Genomic DNA, 18,911 nt, shown 5'->3' on the forward strand with positions numbered 1-18,911 from the left:
CTTCTTTATCACCTCTTTTTTGTTTTAACGTATTTTTTGACAGTGTTCTTTTTCATCCTCCTCTTTTTTTCTTTTCTTTTCTTATCTATATTACTTTTTCCCCATTTTAGAATATTCCTAACTTCTTCTTTTTATCCTTTTTTATCCTTTTATCATTTCTTACTCTTTTCACATTATTTTACATAACCATCATCTTGTTTTTCTTTTTTTTGCTTTTCTTCCATCTTTTTCTCCTTTTATCTTCTACCCTGTTGCTTTTTCATCTCTGTACCTTCTTTTTCCCATTCCCTTTTTATTAAACTATTTCTAAATTATTATGTATTCCTGGTTGATCATCCCTTTTAATCATCATTACTTTTTGCCTCCTCTTCTTTTTCTTTTTTGTTCTCTTTTTAACTCCATTTCATTCTCTTCTGTCACATTTTTTCTCATTTATCATGCCATCTCCTTGTTCTTCTTCTCCCTCCTATTGTGTCATTTTCTATTCTTCTTGGCCTTGTTCTTGTTCTTTTTATGCTTCTTCTTTTTCTACTTCTTCTTCAGGTCTGTGTGTGGAGTCATTTCTCATTGTATCTGTCCGTCCATCTTTCTGTCAGTGCTGTTGAAATCTCTCCCTCTGTCCCCCTGTTGTCCTCGGGGCTGAAACATCACAGAGCGCAGGACATTTTTGGATCACTGCGCTATCCTCTTGCCAGAATCATGAGCCCTCCACTCATCTGCTGCCAAAACCTCTCCCTCACTGCATGGAAGTGAGTGCTGTGTTTGACAGCGGCATGCTGTGATCAATTAGAACACATTGTTCAATCAATCGATTTCATTGACTTCTGGTCCAAAACAGGAGACCTGTGGTTGATCTTCTGGTGACCATTTATTCCCACAAGATTGGGAAGATAAGGGTCACATCTTGACAACGTTAAGAGGTCACCATGGCAACAGGTGAGTCTTGGGATAGATGAACGCAAAAGAGAGCAGGCTAGGGAAGGATAGCACACCTAGCATTTACATCATGTTTATGAGTGTGTGTATTTGCATGAACAGGTGGACTCAAAAATAGAAACAAAAGCATTGTTCTGATAAAATTAGTGCGACTGTATGCTGATAGTGGTATGGCGACACAATCAGTGTGAGATGGGGAGAAGGGAGAAAGAGAGCTGACAGATGGAGGCAGAGATGCTGTGTCCAAAGACTGGGCTGCAGAGACAGGGGCAATGGCCTGTGCTGCTCTGTTACGCAGGAGGCTCACACTCTGGGCCTTTTGATCTCTGTGATCTGCAAACCTTTGGAGCATTTTAAACAGATGAGACATTTAGAGAAAAACAGGCCATCAGATGGGTCACCAACAAAGGCTCATCTAGTAACCTGGCTTGTACTGAGAATTTACACCATTCTGAAATGTATTTTTTGCCATTTGCATTCCTTTGTGTGTTGTTTTGAGTAGCTAATACGACATTTGAAATTTAATCAAGGATTAAAATTACACATGCTGAAGAATCTGAGCCTGTTTTTTCCTCTGCTGCCCTTGAAGAAACACACGAGAATGATGACCGTGTATTAACATGTTTGCACAAAAGAGGGCAGCAGAGAGCGAGCAGCAAACCCCAGGAGGAAAAGTAAACATATGAAGAGCTTCAGTGCACACATGCATGAAGAGCATCAGTGTGCATCACACATAAATAGTGTGTACTACACGTGGTGCATGTGCTTTCAAATAAATAAATAGTTTAAGCACATGTCAAGACAGTTGAGGCTTCTAAACTTTAAAAGAAACACCACTCTGAACCTCACAAAGCTTTAACGGTCAGCTGTTACTCTTTGAATGTATTTACAATAAAAACCTGGCATCAGAGCATCATAGCCATAGATTCATGTATGAATCTTTAAAATGTATTGTACTAGGAGTTTAATTAATTTGGTTTTTATTGCCAGCCTGATGTAATGTGTAAGAATTAACTACATTGGTACCCAATCAATTTCCCTGCACCCTCCTGCACGCACATGTCATGGGTGGGTGCTCATAAGTGTGGGATATATATCATCTGTTAAGCTAAAGGTCCCCGCCAGAGGAAGACTACTGCATGTCAAGTCACACACTCGCTCCATGTGACCTTCCTCTGTCGGCAGGAGAGAGTCAGAGAGATATGTGAGAGAGTGCTTTGGGACAGACGCCAGACACACTGAGAGGTGTTTGAGAGTGCAGCAGCATCATTATTTCATGAGACCTGTTGTGAGTGTTCTTCACCCTAAGGCAACAGGCCTTATGGAGGTATAGCCAGTAGGGTGAAAATGATATGCTTCGGTTCGCTATATGGCAGACACACAGAGAGAGGACAACCTATATATAGACGCATCATTATCTCATGTGCTGATGTATATGCATATTCAAACTTGCAGGGCTGTGATCATGCATGGCTGCTGATGCCAGCTGCGTCATATCTCCAGCACCAATCTGCAGGAAGAGATGGTCCCCCAAACAAGCTAACAAATATCAGTACTGACAGTGGTCACGTTTTGCTGAATCACTCACGCGCCCAGCACTGCTCCTAAACACCCGACAAGGTTTTTATTTAGAAATGAGGGTGGGGATGGGAGCCTGTGACATCATTCCTTGTGACAAAGTGCTGATGACACCCCTGCAGGGGTGAGAATGGTGTGGATGGACAGATGGAATGTGGAAGTGACCCCTCTGAGCACACACAAAGAGTGAGAAACAAATAGGAGACACAGTAGGAACGTACATCCATCCATTTCTCCCAGCATAGAGAAACTATCACAACCTGAATGGTAAAGGCCTTACACACCAGTATTTAAAAGTCAGCTTAAGACACCGTCGCAGCCACACCTCTTGGCTCTTCTTGTCCATTCAGTTATTTTCTGATTCTTAATATCTAAAAAAACATCATATCCTTGATTTTCATATCAATTCAAAGAAGTTTACATTCTACATCTACATCCAACCAAAACTCATGCATTGGTACTTCAGTACATATTTACTTAGTTTGAACCTTTTACATAGACTGTGTAAGTAGTAAACGTAGTTTCAAAATGAAACCAAACTAGAAGTGTCTTCAACCTGCTTTTTTTTGTCTGATTTTTGTTCCTGGAGGCCAGCATGGGTTGACAAACAGTTCAAAAAGTATGTTGTCTTGTGAAATGTACCTACTTTTCAGTCAGTTTATTACCTCACTTAACATTATTCAAATCTGTGGCCTTTATCATTAATGTCAGGTCATTATATACATACAACATGGAAATATATTTAATTATACAGCATGATGTTCAATCTTTATTATGTCCCATTATAAGTGAAATACATGGTAAAGCAGGGTATACAGTATATGGCCTCTTCTGGCCCCAAAAAACAAGATGGTGGCATCCAAGGTGACAACATTGGCTTCATAAGCCAAATTTACAAAACAGCAGGGTAAGTCACGATGTCTGTGTCCACTTCTCATATGTTACATTACTACATTTAATGTGGCTGTTACATATTGGGGATATTAAATAGTGAATGGGTGGTTAGAAATTAGAATCCCAACAAGTAGAACGAGACCCTGATGGGAAAGAGAGGGGTCTAATCTCAATGTAAGAGCCATATTCATGTTCTTGGGTCAAGCTGTGAACTACATTGATTATGGTGCCACTGGGTGTCATTGTTTTGTTGATTAAGGGCACAGGTATATAGGTATGTCACTGCCAAGGTATCAGATGTGTGTCTTGACCTGGAAGGGCATATGGTTTTTGACCGCTGTGACGCTGTGACGGCAGGCGGAATGGAGACACTGCAGCTGAATTGTTTTTATTGTCTAATGAATGAACTGTTGGATGCTGTTATCAATTTGCATGGTGCTGCAAATAAATGGATTGTACTGTGCTGCAAACTAAAGTTACGCCTGAAGAATTGTTATTGAAAATCTACAGCAAACAGTATTGTATCGACAAACATATGACAGTACAGCGCGTCAGCAAAGTCATACCCGGGATTAAACAAAACACATTGGCAGCTTTACTATTGGACTAAGCTTCCATACTCAAGATGAAGAGACTCTAATCTACCAAACCACCCGCTCATTATACTATCCCTATTATTACTCAGCTACCAAATTAAGTTACAAACAAGTTGACACAAAATATTGATTCAAAGATGATTTTATTGATTTGAAGTCTAAAACAGATGTTAACGTTTTTGCCACAGTTTCAACAGGCCGGGGAAAATTGTGCAAGACTATTTTATGTGGATTGATTTGATATAACCTGTTGTCGCTTTTACAGTTAAGAATGAGTCGCCTCTGTTAAAGGATTTCAACCAATCAGAATCAATTTTTGCTCCTCATATCAAGCTGCGGGAAATCTAACTGCAACAACACACACTATAACATTGGATGAAAGAGTATACTGTATATTGTAATATGACAGGATCTCTTACCTATGTACAAAGTTTTGTTTTTCTGTCTAAATTGATTGGGAAAGAACTTGACAAGCCTACAGATTCTCAGTTGTAACTTCAACCAACACCTTTGGAATCAATTGAACACAAAGAACTATTAGTGCCCAACATCACTTACGCTCTTGTGCTTGAATGAGAGCAAATACCCACAGCCTCTTTCCAGAATCTTATGGAAAGTCTCCTCAGGACAGAGTGATAGAACTTTCAGTGTCGTCAATAGCTTACTTATCTTGGTATGACGGCTGTTTTTAAAGTGGCAGACCTATCAGCTGAGAACTAATGCTGCCTAATGTTCCACGGATTATCTCCTCTCAACACATGGTCTTTCACAGTCTCTCTGTGTGTGTACTCTGATGTGTGCTTTAACCAAGTGCCCACCACCTAGGTCCCTCCACCTGTTTGTCAGCCAGATGCTGTCTTTTTATCCATCTGAGGTCAGAGCGACATGATGGAGAGCTGATGAGAGGATGAAATCAGTCTGGTTCAGTTGATTATTTATGAGTGCACCCCTGGCCCGAGTCCCTCCCTGAAAGAAGAAATTTACTGTGTCTGCAGTGGTCTGAATGCTGATTGTGTTATTGGAACCGCAGATACAGTCCAAGAAAGGCAGTAAACAAAGTAAGGACAGAACAGATGGTAAAGGGAAAAAATCTGAATGGACAGCATTAACAGAGTAGTTATCTATTTGGTTTGGAGCATTGTTCTTCTTTATATATATATAGAATCATTATTTAAAGCTTTGGAAATAAGTAGAAGTAAAAATAAAAAAACAGCGAAGTCACTGAAGTTGCGTCATCAATGCAAGCTGTATTCCTTATAAAATCATAATATGAAATGAAAAGTGGAGAATGATGGAAACAGAAAGAGATAGGGAGTTAAAGATGAGGAAGAAAATGTAAGCTGCACCTTCTGTTTTATACAAAGAAGTGGTGCTCATATTGAACAAAAGTAATTTGTGTGTGTGTGTGTTTCTGGCAGACTTGAGAGCGTTAAAAGGAGATCAGCAGCATACCAAACAGTCACTGATGGTAGCGGGACCCACCTAAACCGCCCTTTGCATTCACATCACATGCACAATGGTCCAGACAATTACTTTTCAAGATATCATTATATTACATCATTGTAGTTTTCAGTGTTAGATGTCGTTCCATTTGCTGCATATGACATAACATCTATTTCACAATATCCTGCCCATGGTATTGCATGGTTGCTCTTGCAGTCTGAGCATCTGCACCAGAACTTCCTGAGAATTTGGTCAAATAATATTAAGATAAACTGTCAATTCTGATGTTTTGTGGTAAAAATGTTATTCATTAACAGTATCTTATAGATGTCCTTAAAACCTAAGTAGCATCAGCCTCAGTTGTTTTTTTCCAGTCACAATGAGTGATGACAAGTTTTTCAACTTCCTCTTTTACCCAGGTTCTCACAAAGGCCTTCAGTAAGATGGAAGAAATGTGTCAACCAACAATGGAAATCACAAGTGTATCTAACAAACACATTCCTTAAACTTGAACTGTGTCTCAGTTGAGGAAGGGTGGGGTAGAAAGGTATCATGGGGAAATCTGATGTAATCTCTATGATTACCTTAAATTCATATGTTGAACTCAGTGAAGAGTTACTTAATGTTATGCCTAGTTGCTGTATTATTAATTTGAAGTCTTATTTATGACAATTTTCTAAATACCCAATATTCATTCTCTTTTTGTCTTTTCTAAATTGTGATAGAAGTATCTGTCTGTACTACTTTTGCTACCTTTTTCACTGTCAAACTTTTTCAGACTGTCATTTAATTTTTTTAAAGAAACGGAATTATGCACAGTACAAATAGGTCAACTCTTAGTTTATCTGGAGGCAGTTGTGACATAAATCACACATGAGGTTATCTTTCCAAAGTCTGGCATTTAGTCAAGGCACAGTGCCACTGTTCTGTTGGGAAAGTATTTCCTCTGAATCCTCTCTCCCTTTCTCATGTCTAAATATGGTGTGAGTGGAAACAAGTCATGTTTATTTAAAAAAAAAAGTTCAACACAATGGAAAGCTCCACCAATAAAAGTTTAAAGGGCTTATTATAGATACAGATGGGCCTTTTGTAGATTTCTTTAGGTGTGTGCACATACTGTAAGATTGTTGTTAAGCCTTCAATAATACATAATGTCCACTCTGATGATTTACCTTTAAATAGGGTTTTACATGATGAAAAAACATGCAACCCCTACAGTCTGCTGCACATCCTACTACATTTTGCCTCCATTTATGTGTGTTTCTCTGTGTTAACAGCCAAAACTACATAAATACACAAACTATTTTGACTTTGTAGAGTAACATTCATGTATGGTTCCCTTTTTTGTATGTGACACACTGTCATACTATATACTGTGCACAAGCGTGTATTTTTGAACTTTCACATGTGAATAGTAATGTTTACATTTGCTTTCAGCATTTTTTTTGTGCTTAGTGTCCTCATTGCAAAAACATCCAGGGACATAGATGTATTTTGTCACTGTACTCACAGTGCTCTCAGTTAAACATAGTTCAGCTTTTGGAATACCAATGTGCATGCAATTTTACATCTCCATCACTGACCAATCAAAACCAAGAATGGGTGGGCCTTCTGAATCAGCTTTGTCAACAACATTTGCAGAGGTCTCATTTGTTTTTTAAGGTATAACACAATAACTATCAACTATCTTTATTTTTTCTTTGTAAAATGCAACTTAATAACAGCACATCTGAGCATACCGAGCATTACAGACTTAACAGTCCATAGTAAGGGAAGCAGAAGTGTCACAGGACAGCACTGGTGAGAAGACTCTGACATTGAGGTCACTATTATGGCCCTTTTCCACTACACAGTTCCATCCCTACTCAACTCGACTTGGCTCTACCCTACTCGACTCTACTCGGTTTGGGTACCTTTTCCACCAGCCGGAGTACCGACTCACAGTGGGCGGGGTTGTCATAACACTGCTGCGTGAAACTGCATTCACGTCATTTTGAACGCGACAAACACAACAATCACAAACGATGGAGGATATGTTCCCGTTGGATCTATTCGTCGGTCACTAGACCCCAAAAAGTCTGGACCTCGTCAACGGACCACTGAGAAACTTTGTGTGCAGACATTGTACAGTACTGATGTTGTTTTTTTAAAAATGGCGGGTTTGATTCCTGTGTTTGGCAGCGGCAGTCCGTCGACATCACCTTTTAGTATCGGCTCAGCTCGCTTGGAAGCAGAGCAGAGCGGGTACGAAAAACTGGTGTCTGACACGAGGTACCGCGCCCGTGGAAACGCAACACAAACCGAGTAGAGTTGAGTCAAGTCGTGTAGAGTAGGGCTATGACGGGCTGGTGGAAAAGGGCCATTAGTGTGCATGGTTCCTAATGTAATCCAAATCTGTTTATAAAAAAGTTGAGGACATGCATTACATTGTATCAAAAAATGATATAGCATAAAATTAAGTGGCCTAAAATATATACTCTACACTTACATGAGGTACATAAAGTGTTGAGAAGTTACTGGAAAGAAATGACAAATGAATCAGAAAGTGCTGGTGAACCATTGCTAAATGAGTTACTCCTAAACAAATGTAAAATGATAGTCTATGATAAGTGCATGATTAATCAGTGTTGAACTAATCAGGGACAACTTTTATTGTCATGAAATGTTTCAACATACTCTCTCAATACTTTTCTAGTTAGAAGCTACAGAACAGAACTACATAGCTATGGATGAGTACTAGAAAACTAGTTGGGAGATCCTAAATATCAATGAATCATTAAGCACTTGAAAAGCGATGTATCTATCATACTGACCTCTTTATAAATGAGATGATCTCAAATTAACTCATGGGATGGCAGGAAACAAATTTGGGATAGAGATATGCAGTAAAGGGGGATGAGAGAGGTAAGCAAGCCAGCTGTTTGATGAAGATTCGGTGTGACTCCTGCCATCCCTGGTTTGTACATCTCTTATCTGAGATGGTGTACTTTATAGAGTATGTGCAAGGCTGTGTTCCGATACACAGAGAAAGAGTTCAGTTTTAACAAACTGTTTTAGGGGGAAGGGAGGTTATGGGTGATTTGCCCTGCAGGAGGCCTATAAAGAGAAAGATTGCAAACGAAACAGCTGTGCTCAAAGGACAAGGAGGCTGTCTTTGTTATCCTTTGTGAGTGTACATAAAGCAATGTCTAATACATTTTCCAAAGTTCCAAAACAACAACATTTAGCAAATTAATTATTCAGGCCTGATGTGCTCACTGAGCCGAGGTTATGACTGAGCTATATACAGCAGGCCTGACATCAGCAGATTTAGGATCAGTCTCCAGACACAGCATTCCTCTCAATGCACTGCATGAATTATTTACACTGGAATCATGAAACCTATTTGTGTGCCACATTACTGAGCCGAAGGACACACTTTGGATGAGGTGAGAGAAGCTGCGCAGGTGGGATGGAAGCAGCTCTGTGGTTGTAATTTCATAATGCAGAACGCCTGAGGGGAAGGACAATCAGAATTGCTGTCCTCACATGAACACAGTAGACAAGCAGCTGTTATTACACAGCATGACAGTCATTTTAATTACAGAAAGTACACCACTTGAGCGTGTGGCTGAAATACATAGGGTGATAGGATTCATGGTCCTGCCTCAGGCCTTTAAAAAACGTTCTTACAATTCGTTCAATAAAATCTAGACAAGACAAATGTACCTCTTTTAATTCAAATCAAACTGTGCATGTCTTCATCTCCTGCTTCACCAGTTACAGCAAAGATGTTCTAATCTCCTTCATGTCTTTGAGAAAGTTATGAGACTTCCCACTTCGAGCAAGTAGCTGAATAGCTCTAATCATAGAACTAAAGTGGAATCTAACAGCAGGTCTTAATTGTCTCACCATATGGATCCTCTCTGACTGACCGCTGAAGCATGATGCAAGCATTGCAGAGCTGCCACAAAGTGTCAGGAATCCTTCAACACAGGCAGAAGTAAGCAAAGTTTGGCTCAACCTTCTCTGTATGTGGGCCAATGATGCTCAGTTGTCACTGTGTCAGGTTTACATGACAATTAAGCCATATCGTGTTCCTAATCTGACACGGAAACCCCCAATACACAACCAGCACAATATAGAACTACAACATATGACCCAAATACACACCTAAAGTGTAACACTGAATGTCAGTGAAGAAGGAATTTTGTTACAGTGCACACTATGAGACATTCAAATTTATGTTAAAAGAGTTGGAGGCTCTGGATGCAGACTTTAACTTTATTTAAGTTCACACCAGTTGGCTTATTACTTTATAAGGAAGTTGAGTTATTTAGAACAAAAGCTGTCATGACTGCAAGAAGAGGATATATTGTAAACTGATTACACTTCAAGTAATTGTTCACCAAATAGTATCACAGAGTGTCTGACATGAAATGATATCCCTAGTAAAATCTAAAACTAAGGTATGGGAATAAAGTGTATTTGTTGCACCTCTGAAAAATGAGAGGACATACATAGCTACAGGTTTTCCTGTTTGACCAAGCAGGGGCTGTACTTACATGTGTAGTTCAAACATGTCTAGGTCAGACAGTTTCTGTTTTGCTGAGTGTTTTCTAATGTTAAAGGTCTAATATATAGTTCATCAATTTTGCAAGAATAAAATGCTCCAAAGGGCCTTTCAGAGGACATCTAAACAAGCAGCTTGAAAAAGTCCCAAAGATGAAAAAAAACAACAACAAACTAAATACTATCATTCGCTGCCTCTACAAGCTTTTCTGTTGTCCCCAGATGCCTCTGCTTATCTCTCCTGCACCTCTCTCTGCCTCAGTCTCAACCCCTCCCTACACAGAGGAGGGGGGTGTGGTGTCAGGCTGTAATCGATTCAAGGACATGTCCGCAGCCATGTCTACAATGGCGATGGCTACAGCCCTCTGCAGTGTGCTGATTTTATGAATGGGGAGATGCTTCAGGCAAATGAGATTCCCAGCTGGCCTAATGGTCCATAGACACCGAGGGACCAAACACATTAAGAGCTCAGCAGTCACGTATCGCACAGTTTTAGTCTGTGAGATGAAGTTTGGTAATAACAGGTCTGATAAAAATGGTATGCAACAGTTTGTGATTCATGTTCCATAATAACTGGGAGGGGATTACATGTGGGGCTATGGTGCAGATCTTACAATGGATTATTCTGATCTTTACACGCTGGAGGAAAATTATTTTTCATCACAAATCATTTTATTGACCATTGTTAAAACAAAATTTAGGTTACATTAAAAACCAAACATAAAAGTAAAGGTATGTTACAGCTGTACATGCAAATATGACTAACATTCACTGCAAAATAATTTAAGAAAACAAACAGCAACATTACAGATTAACACTGCCAGTTTGCTGCAGGTGTTACAACAAAAATAAGGCTTTGCTAATGAAACCAAAAACACAAACTGAAATAAACTCAGTGATTTACAGTGGTTACAATAAAGACAGAAGTGGTTTAGGCTTTCCACTGTGAGAGAAAAGACAGTAATGTAAAACAAAGGATGGAAAGCATCTTGGTTAGCAGCTATTCACAGGACAAGTTTTCTTATATTTAGGGACTTGCAACCCTGACCTTTACCTTGTCTTCACTCAAAGTGCATTACACCTGCTGTGACTGAGTCTACTACAATCATAAGTCACTCTTTTCTAAAGTTTTCAAACACCAAAGTGCATCTTGCTTTAATCATTTTCCCAACCTTTGTCCTTGTGCAATTACGTTCTCTCGGTCCAAACAAGCACTTGCATTCTTCCAGCTTTGTTTTGTGTCTCTGAGTGTACCAACATTTTAGTAAGGCAGAGTGCACATAAAGTTGTGCACATGGAGTTTCAAATGTAGTCATTTTGTTCAAGTGCACTGGTCACATTTTGGGACATATTTCAGGGGTCACTCCCCATATTTACACATGATCTCATTGAGTCATAATACCAATTTGATAAGCAGCGTTAATCTATCTGATTTAAGCAATGTTTGTTACTTAATCAAATAGTAAGTGTGCTTAAGGAATTCCTGTTTAGGCTCTTTTAACTAAACACGCCCCTCAGAAAACAAACTTTTACAATTCAAGTCTTTCATTCCTGCTTTTCAGATGCTTAAAATACATTTGACACAGAACAGTAAATAGAGGACATTCAATATGAAACATTAAAACATTTACATACACATCTATATATCAGTGAGCTCTGATGCAAGAATGTTATGTTACATTAAGATGAGCATCTAATGAGACCAGAAGCCCTTCATATCTTTTATGCACCAAGAACAACAGCAGTGTGGGAGAAATCAGGCCAAAGCTTGAATAACTTTACAGGTTTACTCATTTTGTTTTCTGAAATTTAAAATAAAATGCCATATATAGATGCACTTAGAGAAAACATGTTTTTCAGACTAGCGATCTAGAGCTGTTGAACAGAACTTGTTAGTCAGAGCCAAATTTTTAAATAAAAATAGAATCTGTGTTAGCACAAAACGATTGATATTGATTGATCTCTACACTTGCATCAGTGGTCTCTGGTTTGATATTTAATGCTATCTGGTAGTGCATAGCATTAATGCCTATACAAAGTTTCACATACCAAAGCAGACAAGATAATACACAGTAAGTTCTGCCATGGCTGAACTATATATACCACAGTGTGTCAGAAATTAATAAAAGAAATTCAGCTTTGTACATGAAAAAGCACTGTCTGAAATATCAGCCCAGTGCTAGCCATCTCTCACTTTAGCGAAACTATTATAAAAAATTCCAGGTATGACACTGAAGTTCCAAAAGAAACCATGTCAGAAACTATCATTACTGATGTTTTCAAAACACTAAGTGGTTACAAGGATAGAATTTTTCCACAACCCAACCCTCTGGCCTCATTAAATGAAGAGCTTTATTATGCCCTGTAGCACTTTGAGATTTGCTCCAAATGTAAAGTGCGTGATAAATAAAATTCATTATTATTATTATTATTAGCTTCCCTCTGAGGCCTTACTGATGTAAACAAAGGACAAAGTGATGTTCAGATTACAGTCAGAGCACTGGAAAAAAAAAGCATCTTGCTGTTGTCCCTCTACTCACTGAACTTAGGCAAAACGTTCTGCATCTCCGCACATTGCTGATATCAGACAGTTATTCAAAAGCACTGTGGATATTTGCATTTCGTTAAACTTGTCTGCCTAAAACATGCAAGCCTGAGTACATGTTACAAATGATCCGGAGCAGGCGGATACTGGCCAGTGAAGTGATTATAAACCTATGGATGCAATATTAGTAGTCTGCAAAGGACAGACTGGTTATGTAACATCAAGGCTACTTAAAACAGTAATCTGAAAATAGTTTACTATCTAAGGATGCAAAAGTCTGCCGGCAGGGCAGTTCAAACTGTTATGGTCATATGGGATGTGAGGAGCAGCAGTTTTCTTGCACAGTGGTTAATGAGGTTATTATCATGTAGTAGAGACTAGTATAACAGTTGTTGGTGTATAATAGCTACTTTGTCTGTTGACATTACGTTCTGTGAAAAAATAAGTGCAGTAAGGAACATTAGAAATAAAAAAGAGTTGTGCCTTGAATATGCAAATGCACAATAATGCTTAGAAAAAATTCCTGTGAAAATAAGATCTGTTCTGTATCAATTAACCTGAAGGAGGAGAGCATAAGTCCACGAGTAATTTGAGGTAATGTGATCAGGCAAAACTGCTACTAAAATAATGTCCTCTTAGGGGAGAACATCAAGTCAAACTTCAGTAAGAGTGAAAAGCTATTCTTATTAAACTTTGCTTTTATGATTTGAGAATACACTTAATGGTTGGGTATTTTATTTTGCAGAAAATTTAACTCCATTGTTTTCAGACTTTGGACAGGCATTCTTGATTGTGAAATTTAGAATACCTTTACCATCATTGCAGCAAAGAAATATGCAATGAATGTTGAAAAGTTGCAAACCAGGACTTAAATGTAGTTCAATTCATCTCTGAGTGCAATGTAACTGGACTGGAAGTCTACATATTTTAAAACACTCATTTCAAGTGTCTAAGTAGCTGATCTTAAACCCAATGCTAAATGATGACCATCTACTGTATACGCTGTTCAAGTATAATAGAGAAAATACAACATAACATTCAAAGCACAACTTCCCACAATAAGTCTCATAATAAGGCATCTTTAAGCGGCATGTCAGTGGGAAGTTAGACATTGAATTTCTAATGAGAAAACCTGCAACATATAAGATGTGTGTACCTTCCCCTAAGCCTGCAGATCAGGCCTACTCTCACAGATCTCAAAGGAGGATGCTGCTCTAGGTTCACCTGGCATCTGCATTAGCCAACATTAGATGTTCTCTGCTTCCCCATTAGGATTTTTTTTCTTCCATGCAAAAGAAACTGATGTTTCATAAATCTTCATGCCACTGAATAAATGAAAGCATCTCCTGGCAGGAGCAGTGATGCTTGAAATCGGCATTGCCCGGCACGTTTTCCGTGGCACGTGTCTCTACTTTACATAACTTCAACATGCCCTCCCAAAGGGCACCCAGCTGTACAGAGCCCTGACATCAAGGCAAATTATCTAACAGCATCCCACACCGGGCACCCATCAAAGGCTTTTATAGTGGTCTGTAACACTCAATCTGTGATAACAGGGGGAGGGACAAATATTAATTTTACTCAGGGTAATAGTTTTCACTGTAGCTGACAATGGCAGAGGAAAAATCATTTTACACAGTCTACAGTCTTATTTAAGGTACCCGGGGATCCGTTACGTGTAAATTACGCACACTGTGTGCCGCTGCAACCAACAAAGCTCAGATAAAGTGAATCCAACCGTTCTCCCACTCTCGCGGTGGGGACATCTTGTACCGGTGACGCCGCACTTTGTAGTTGTTTCCGTTATTATTGTCCCAGAATTCTTCCCCCTCAACACAGTATTTGATCGCAAACTGCAATGTGCCTCCGTTATCGAAGGATGTGGGCATTACGACTTTGAAACAGAACTTATCAGTGACACCGTTGGATGAACTAGGCACATATGAAGCCATACTGTCCATAAATGTTATCCAGTTGTTCAGAGAATATCGTAAAGACACGCTCTTTTCAAAAGCAAGATTCAACACGCGCACAAAACCAGACAGACAGAATTCATCCGCCTCCACGCACTCCAGCATCACTTTCACCTCCCTCACTTTCTGCTCAAAGCCGGGTAGTGTGCCTGGGTTGGTGAACTGCAGCTCCATGAACACAGAGTGCGATGGAGCCCGGGGGAACTTTGTGTCCATATGACCAAGGTGGAGTGGTCCTTTTGGGATTTTCGCCAAAATGCGCTCCGGCACCTCTGGCTCATCCAATTCATCGAAGTGCTTCACTGTGATGAGCTCCAGGCCAAGGGAGTCAGCGAATCGGACCTTTTTCTGACTGGTTGGACTCCTGCTGCGGGAGATCTCTAACTTTGCTCTCTCGGTGGGCGTGGGGAGCGACTTGCACCTCCGCCGTAGGTTTGGACTCTGTGGAGGCTTCAGGAAGATCTCTCTGCCCCGCGGTCTCTCATCCACAACGGGGCTCTCGATGGGCTCACATGTAGCGTTCATCAGGTCAAAATCCTCCCCATCTTCTAGCCTCGGGTTTGCCGCTGCCAGGCTCCCGAAGAGTCCAGCTATGCAGCTGTAGTTCCTCGGCAGGCAGTTTTTTGGAGGCAGCATGATTACGACCGTGTGCACAGGTTCTGCTTCCATATAACACAGCAGTCCCTGCACTGCAGAGCCGAAGTGGTCGTGATAGGAAAAACCGGCGTGTCGAGTGATGGGGCCGTCAGGTGTCAGTGTGCCCTCGCGCGGATAGGTGCTTCGGCTGCGTCAGAATCTGACTCTGCGTGCTCTGGACCAATAAAGCAAGCTGCAGGAGTGCACGAGCCAAGTGCGAGGCAAAGTGCGAGTTTGATCCTGCAGAGGGTCACTTCAAATTTCCAGCATGTGAGAAAAAAAAGATTACACTGTCAAATTATTTCCGCAAGAACAAGAGAGTGGAAGCTACCTCTTCATCTGACGAACTTCTCGTTTCAATTTTGATGTGTTGAACATAGTGTCCTCTCACAGCTGAGCGGGAGGGGGGCGTGTGAGGTTGACGACTACGTGCAGAATTGAACGTTGCTTGTCAAAATGGTTTCCGCCTTCGTGAGTAAATAGAGTTCACCTATCCAACCATATCCAAAGACCACACCACGGTGGCCCTTTACACAGAGATAAACACATTTTCAACACATTGTAGTAAATGAGCTTTTCTGTTAACATACCATTGATTAGGCATATCTCTGTCTTCATTACCGTCACTAATGCTTTCTTATGCTTTTCCAATATCACAGTTTGTGAATCATTTCTTATTGCAGAACAGAGGTTTAATAGTAAATCATCAGGAGCAGAATGGGCATTTGGTCCCTCCCCCTTTTCTACGTCACATCCCTACCGGTGCAGCCTCAATAGGTTGCTATGACGACAGCGTTGCAGCTCTCCTGTGAAGGCATTCATGGCTGGTGCGCTTCTAACCACGATGAGTATGAGCAGCTTTTTGTGAATGGTGCTTACTGACATGGGAGTAGTGAAACATTTAGAGTGCTATCGAGTGGTTTCTGTTTATAAGGAAAGTTTATTTTCAAAATAACTTGAACAAACCGTCCCTCGTTCATGTATACTATCTTTTGATCGACTTTTAAGATTCCACCATGGAGAACCTGAGCTAACTCTAATGGCGACCTTAAAAGGAGAGGACCCGGCAGCTGAAAATGATTTACCAACAGAGGAGGACACAGTTGAGGAACTTCCTCATGAGACGCCAGAAAGACAACATGCTGATACTTTGATAGATATCAGTGAGAGGGCGTTTTTAAAGGAGCTGGAGCCGTTTGAGTATCACTGTAACAATGGATGGGAAGAAGCCGTAAGTGAATGAATAGCTATCTTCTTACTGCAAACCTTTTTTACAGACTGCCTTTATCTGATCAAGATAATGTTACCTTTAAATAGCTTCTTGTATGTTGATTCTGTAAAAGCTTTTGCGTCCAATCAATTGTTTGATCTACATTTTAAAATGTATGAAATGTAACTGTGCTATACGTTAGATCAGGGCTATTCCATTAAACATTTGGACATGAGCTAGGCCGGACATTTTTAGCAGACAGGTAGCAAAGTTAACAATTTAAAAGAAAAACAAATAGATAAGATAACAAACACACTGGATGTTTATTAACGTATTGCCACATCCAAAAGAGCATAATCACAATAAAAGAGCAGTACTTAAACTAAACCTATGCTGAAATACTGCTTCTTTAAATTTTACATTTCAACCACATAACTTCCTTTTTGACAGGTAAATACAAGCACATGTTAAGGTGCATATGAACAAAAAAAAGATGCAGATTAGGAAAACCACCTTTTGTTTTGGTCACATCTGAAAGTGCATAAATGAATTTTTGTAAGAACTAGTTGTCAGTGTTAGTAAAAGATGTTTTTCTTGCCGGACCCAAGTCACAATCAATCGGAAGTGGCTTTCAGGACGCATGTGGCCCGCTGGCCGCTAAATGAATTGGACTGTGTTAGATTATTCTCCTACCTTCTGATTGCTAAATTGTTATTTCTGACAATGGCACCCATGTTTACACACAGGACCCTGTGGAGATTTTGGCTCTGTACCATCATTATTTCAGTGCTGCTTCTTTTAAACCTACGTTTTCTCTCGTATTTTAATCTAAAACAGGTCAGAGGTTGGGCCAGAGTGCATCCACTGAGCTGCATACTTTTGACGCCAAAGTCATGCACGAAAGGAAAGCAAAAGGAAGCTGCCACCCCGACCCCCATCCCATCTAACCCAACACCACCCTCTAATGCGGACATTTCATCCAGAACTGTAAAGCACCACAGTGAATGGAAAAATGGCCCTCAGAAATCCACACAATTAACCACGTGCATAGGAACCTGGAATAATACTGCTGTGGCTGCTCTAAAGAAAGATACCTGGCCTTTCCTCCACACACTGCAAGGAACTACATCAAATCCTTTGCATAAAGAAAAAGATGAGCAGGAAGGGATGCTCAGGGAGACTCATCATTCCTCCACAAAATACTCAGTGTATACCAGGCCCTGTAAGCCTCAGAAATACATCCACAGGCCTAATAGCACAATGATTTCCATTAAAAACCTCACATTCTTACCACCTATTAATCCATCACACCTGCATACTCAGGGAGCCAGTGGCAAGATAGTTCTAGAGGGAGGAACCACAGAGGAAAACGATGTCTTATTTAATAATAAGAGCATGAAAAGAGGAACAAGAAGGGACTCTGTTTCTAACTCAGAGCTTCTAACAAACTCTGCAGCCCTGACCTCCAAGTGCCAGACATGTCAACACAACCCCCACATGTTCTCTGCGGTAAGTGTATCGATACCCAGAAGGTATCAGGTACCCTTGTCTTCCAAACCTGACACAGTGCACCATACCAGCTACTTAGTGGGCACGCATGTCCTCCACTCCAGAACTGCAGCAAGTCCACAAGCTCATATGAACCCAAACAAGACAGTGTGTGGGGTCAGAGCTGTGAGAGCTGTGAAATAAATATTTAACCAACAGTGCAAGTAAAGTATGCAATCATTTTAAACTCTCAGGTTCAATCAAGTAAAACTGAACTGTATTATCTTATCTTTTATTATGCACACCTAAGCCTCAATGTTTCTAACATTGTTCCAAAGAATCAATTCACTGTCTGAGTTTTATGTCTGTTAATGTAGTTAATTGTAGATATTGTTTATTGTTTTAATTTTTTGCCTTCAGTCAATTCAGTCCGGCACAAAATGTCTGGTCATACTAACCACGACAATAACAGTGGAGTTAGTGGATCATTGAGAGATTAAGATTTCTTTGTCATTTGTGTCTCATTTCGTTCCGACCAGTTCACACAAGTGCTTTTTCAGCTATTCCAGTTACCCAGCAACAGTGCAACTACCTCACAAGAGGCCTAGCAGTGTGCCGGCCTAACACTGACAACCTTTTAAACTTTAGCCATAAGCTACAGCTCGGTCACAAATAAAGTGTTGCATTGTGGTCTGTGACTTTACATCATGTGATTGTGAATCTTTGCCAAACCACTGCATCTGCTCAGTGATTCAATAGAACACATTTGTTGATATATTTATCAGTATAAGTGATTCCTGGGGACTGTGGATGGGTTCTGGGTGTTGCTCATTTTAACCCTCCTTTTATGTTTGTTTCTCTGGAACAGCAATAATGTTCCTGGGTCAATTTGACTCAGGGCATATTCAATTATCTGAAAGTGTCAGAACCCCAAAAAATCCCAATAAACATTTTTTTAATCTAATTTTTAACCATTAATAATCATTTAAATCAAGATTTGGTCCATTGGTGTTCTTTAATTCTCACAGATCATGGTTCAATGAGGATAACTCACTCGTTTT

General features: G+C 40.0%; 2 protein-coding genes across 4 annotated transcripts; one reads left to right on the forward strand and one right to left on the reverse strand.

The window, feature by feature from the left end:
- Window positions 1-10,662: 10,662 nt before the first annotated feature.
- Window positions 10,663-15,524, reverse strand: LOC117810286 (protein phosphatase 1 regulatory subunit 3E). The gene has a single exon (XM_034680044.1). The coding sequence runs from the start codon at window positions 15,183-15,185 to the stop codon at window positions 14,262-14,264; it is 924 nt and encodes a 307-aa protein (XP_034535935.1). The 5' UTR covers window positions 15,186-15,524; the 3' UTR covers window positions 10,663-14,261.
- Window positions 15,525-15,871: 347 nt separating this feature from the next.
- On the forward strand, window positions 15,872-18,553 carry LOC117810285. 3 transcript variants are annotated; one of them, XM_034680041.1, is made up of 3 exons: window positions 15,872-16,000; window positions 16,161-16,383; window positions 17,200-18,553. In XM_034680041.1, exons 1-3 carry the CDS (start codon window positions 15,936-15,938, stop codon window positions 18,052-18,054), a joined length of 1,143 nt encoding a protein of 380 aa, XP_034535932.1. In that variant the 5' UTR covers window positions 15,872-15,935; the 3' UTR covers window positions 18,055-18,553. The 3 variants fall into 3 exon arrangements, with proteins under 3 accessions (XP_034535932.1, XP_034535934.1, XP_034535933.1); XM_034680043.1 differs by having other exon boundaries at window positions 15,899-15,979; window positions 17,200-18,540; XM_034680042.1 differs by having other exon boundaries at window positions 15,901-16,023; window positions 17,200-18,540.
- Window positions 18,554-18,911: the final 358 nt, after the last annotated feature.

This window comes from Notolabrus celidotus, chromosome 3 (genome assembly GCF_009762535.1).
Source record: "Notolabrus celidotus isolate fNotCel1 chromosome 3, fNotCel1.pri, whole genome shotgun sequence".
NCBI classification, from domain to species: domain Eukaryota; kingdom Metazoa; phylum Chordata; class Actinopteri; order Labriformes; family Labridae; genus Notolabrus; species Notolabrus celidotus.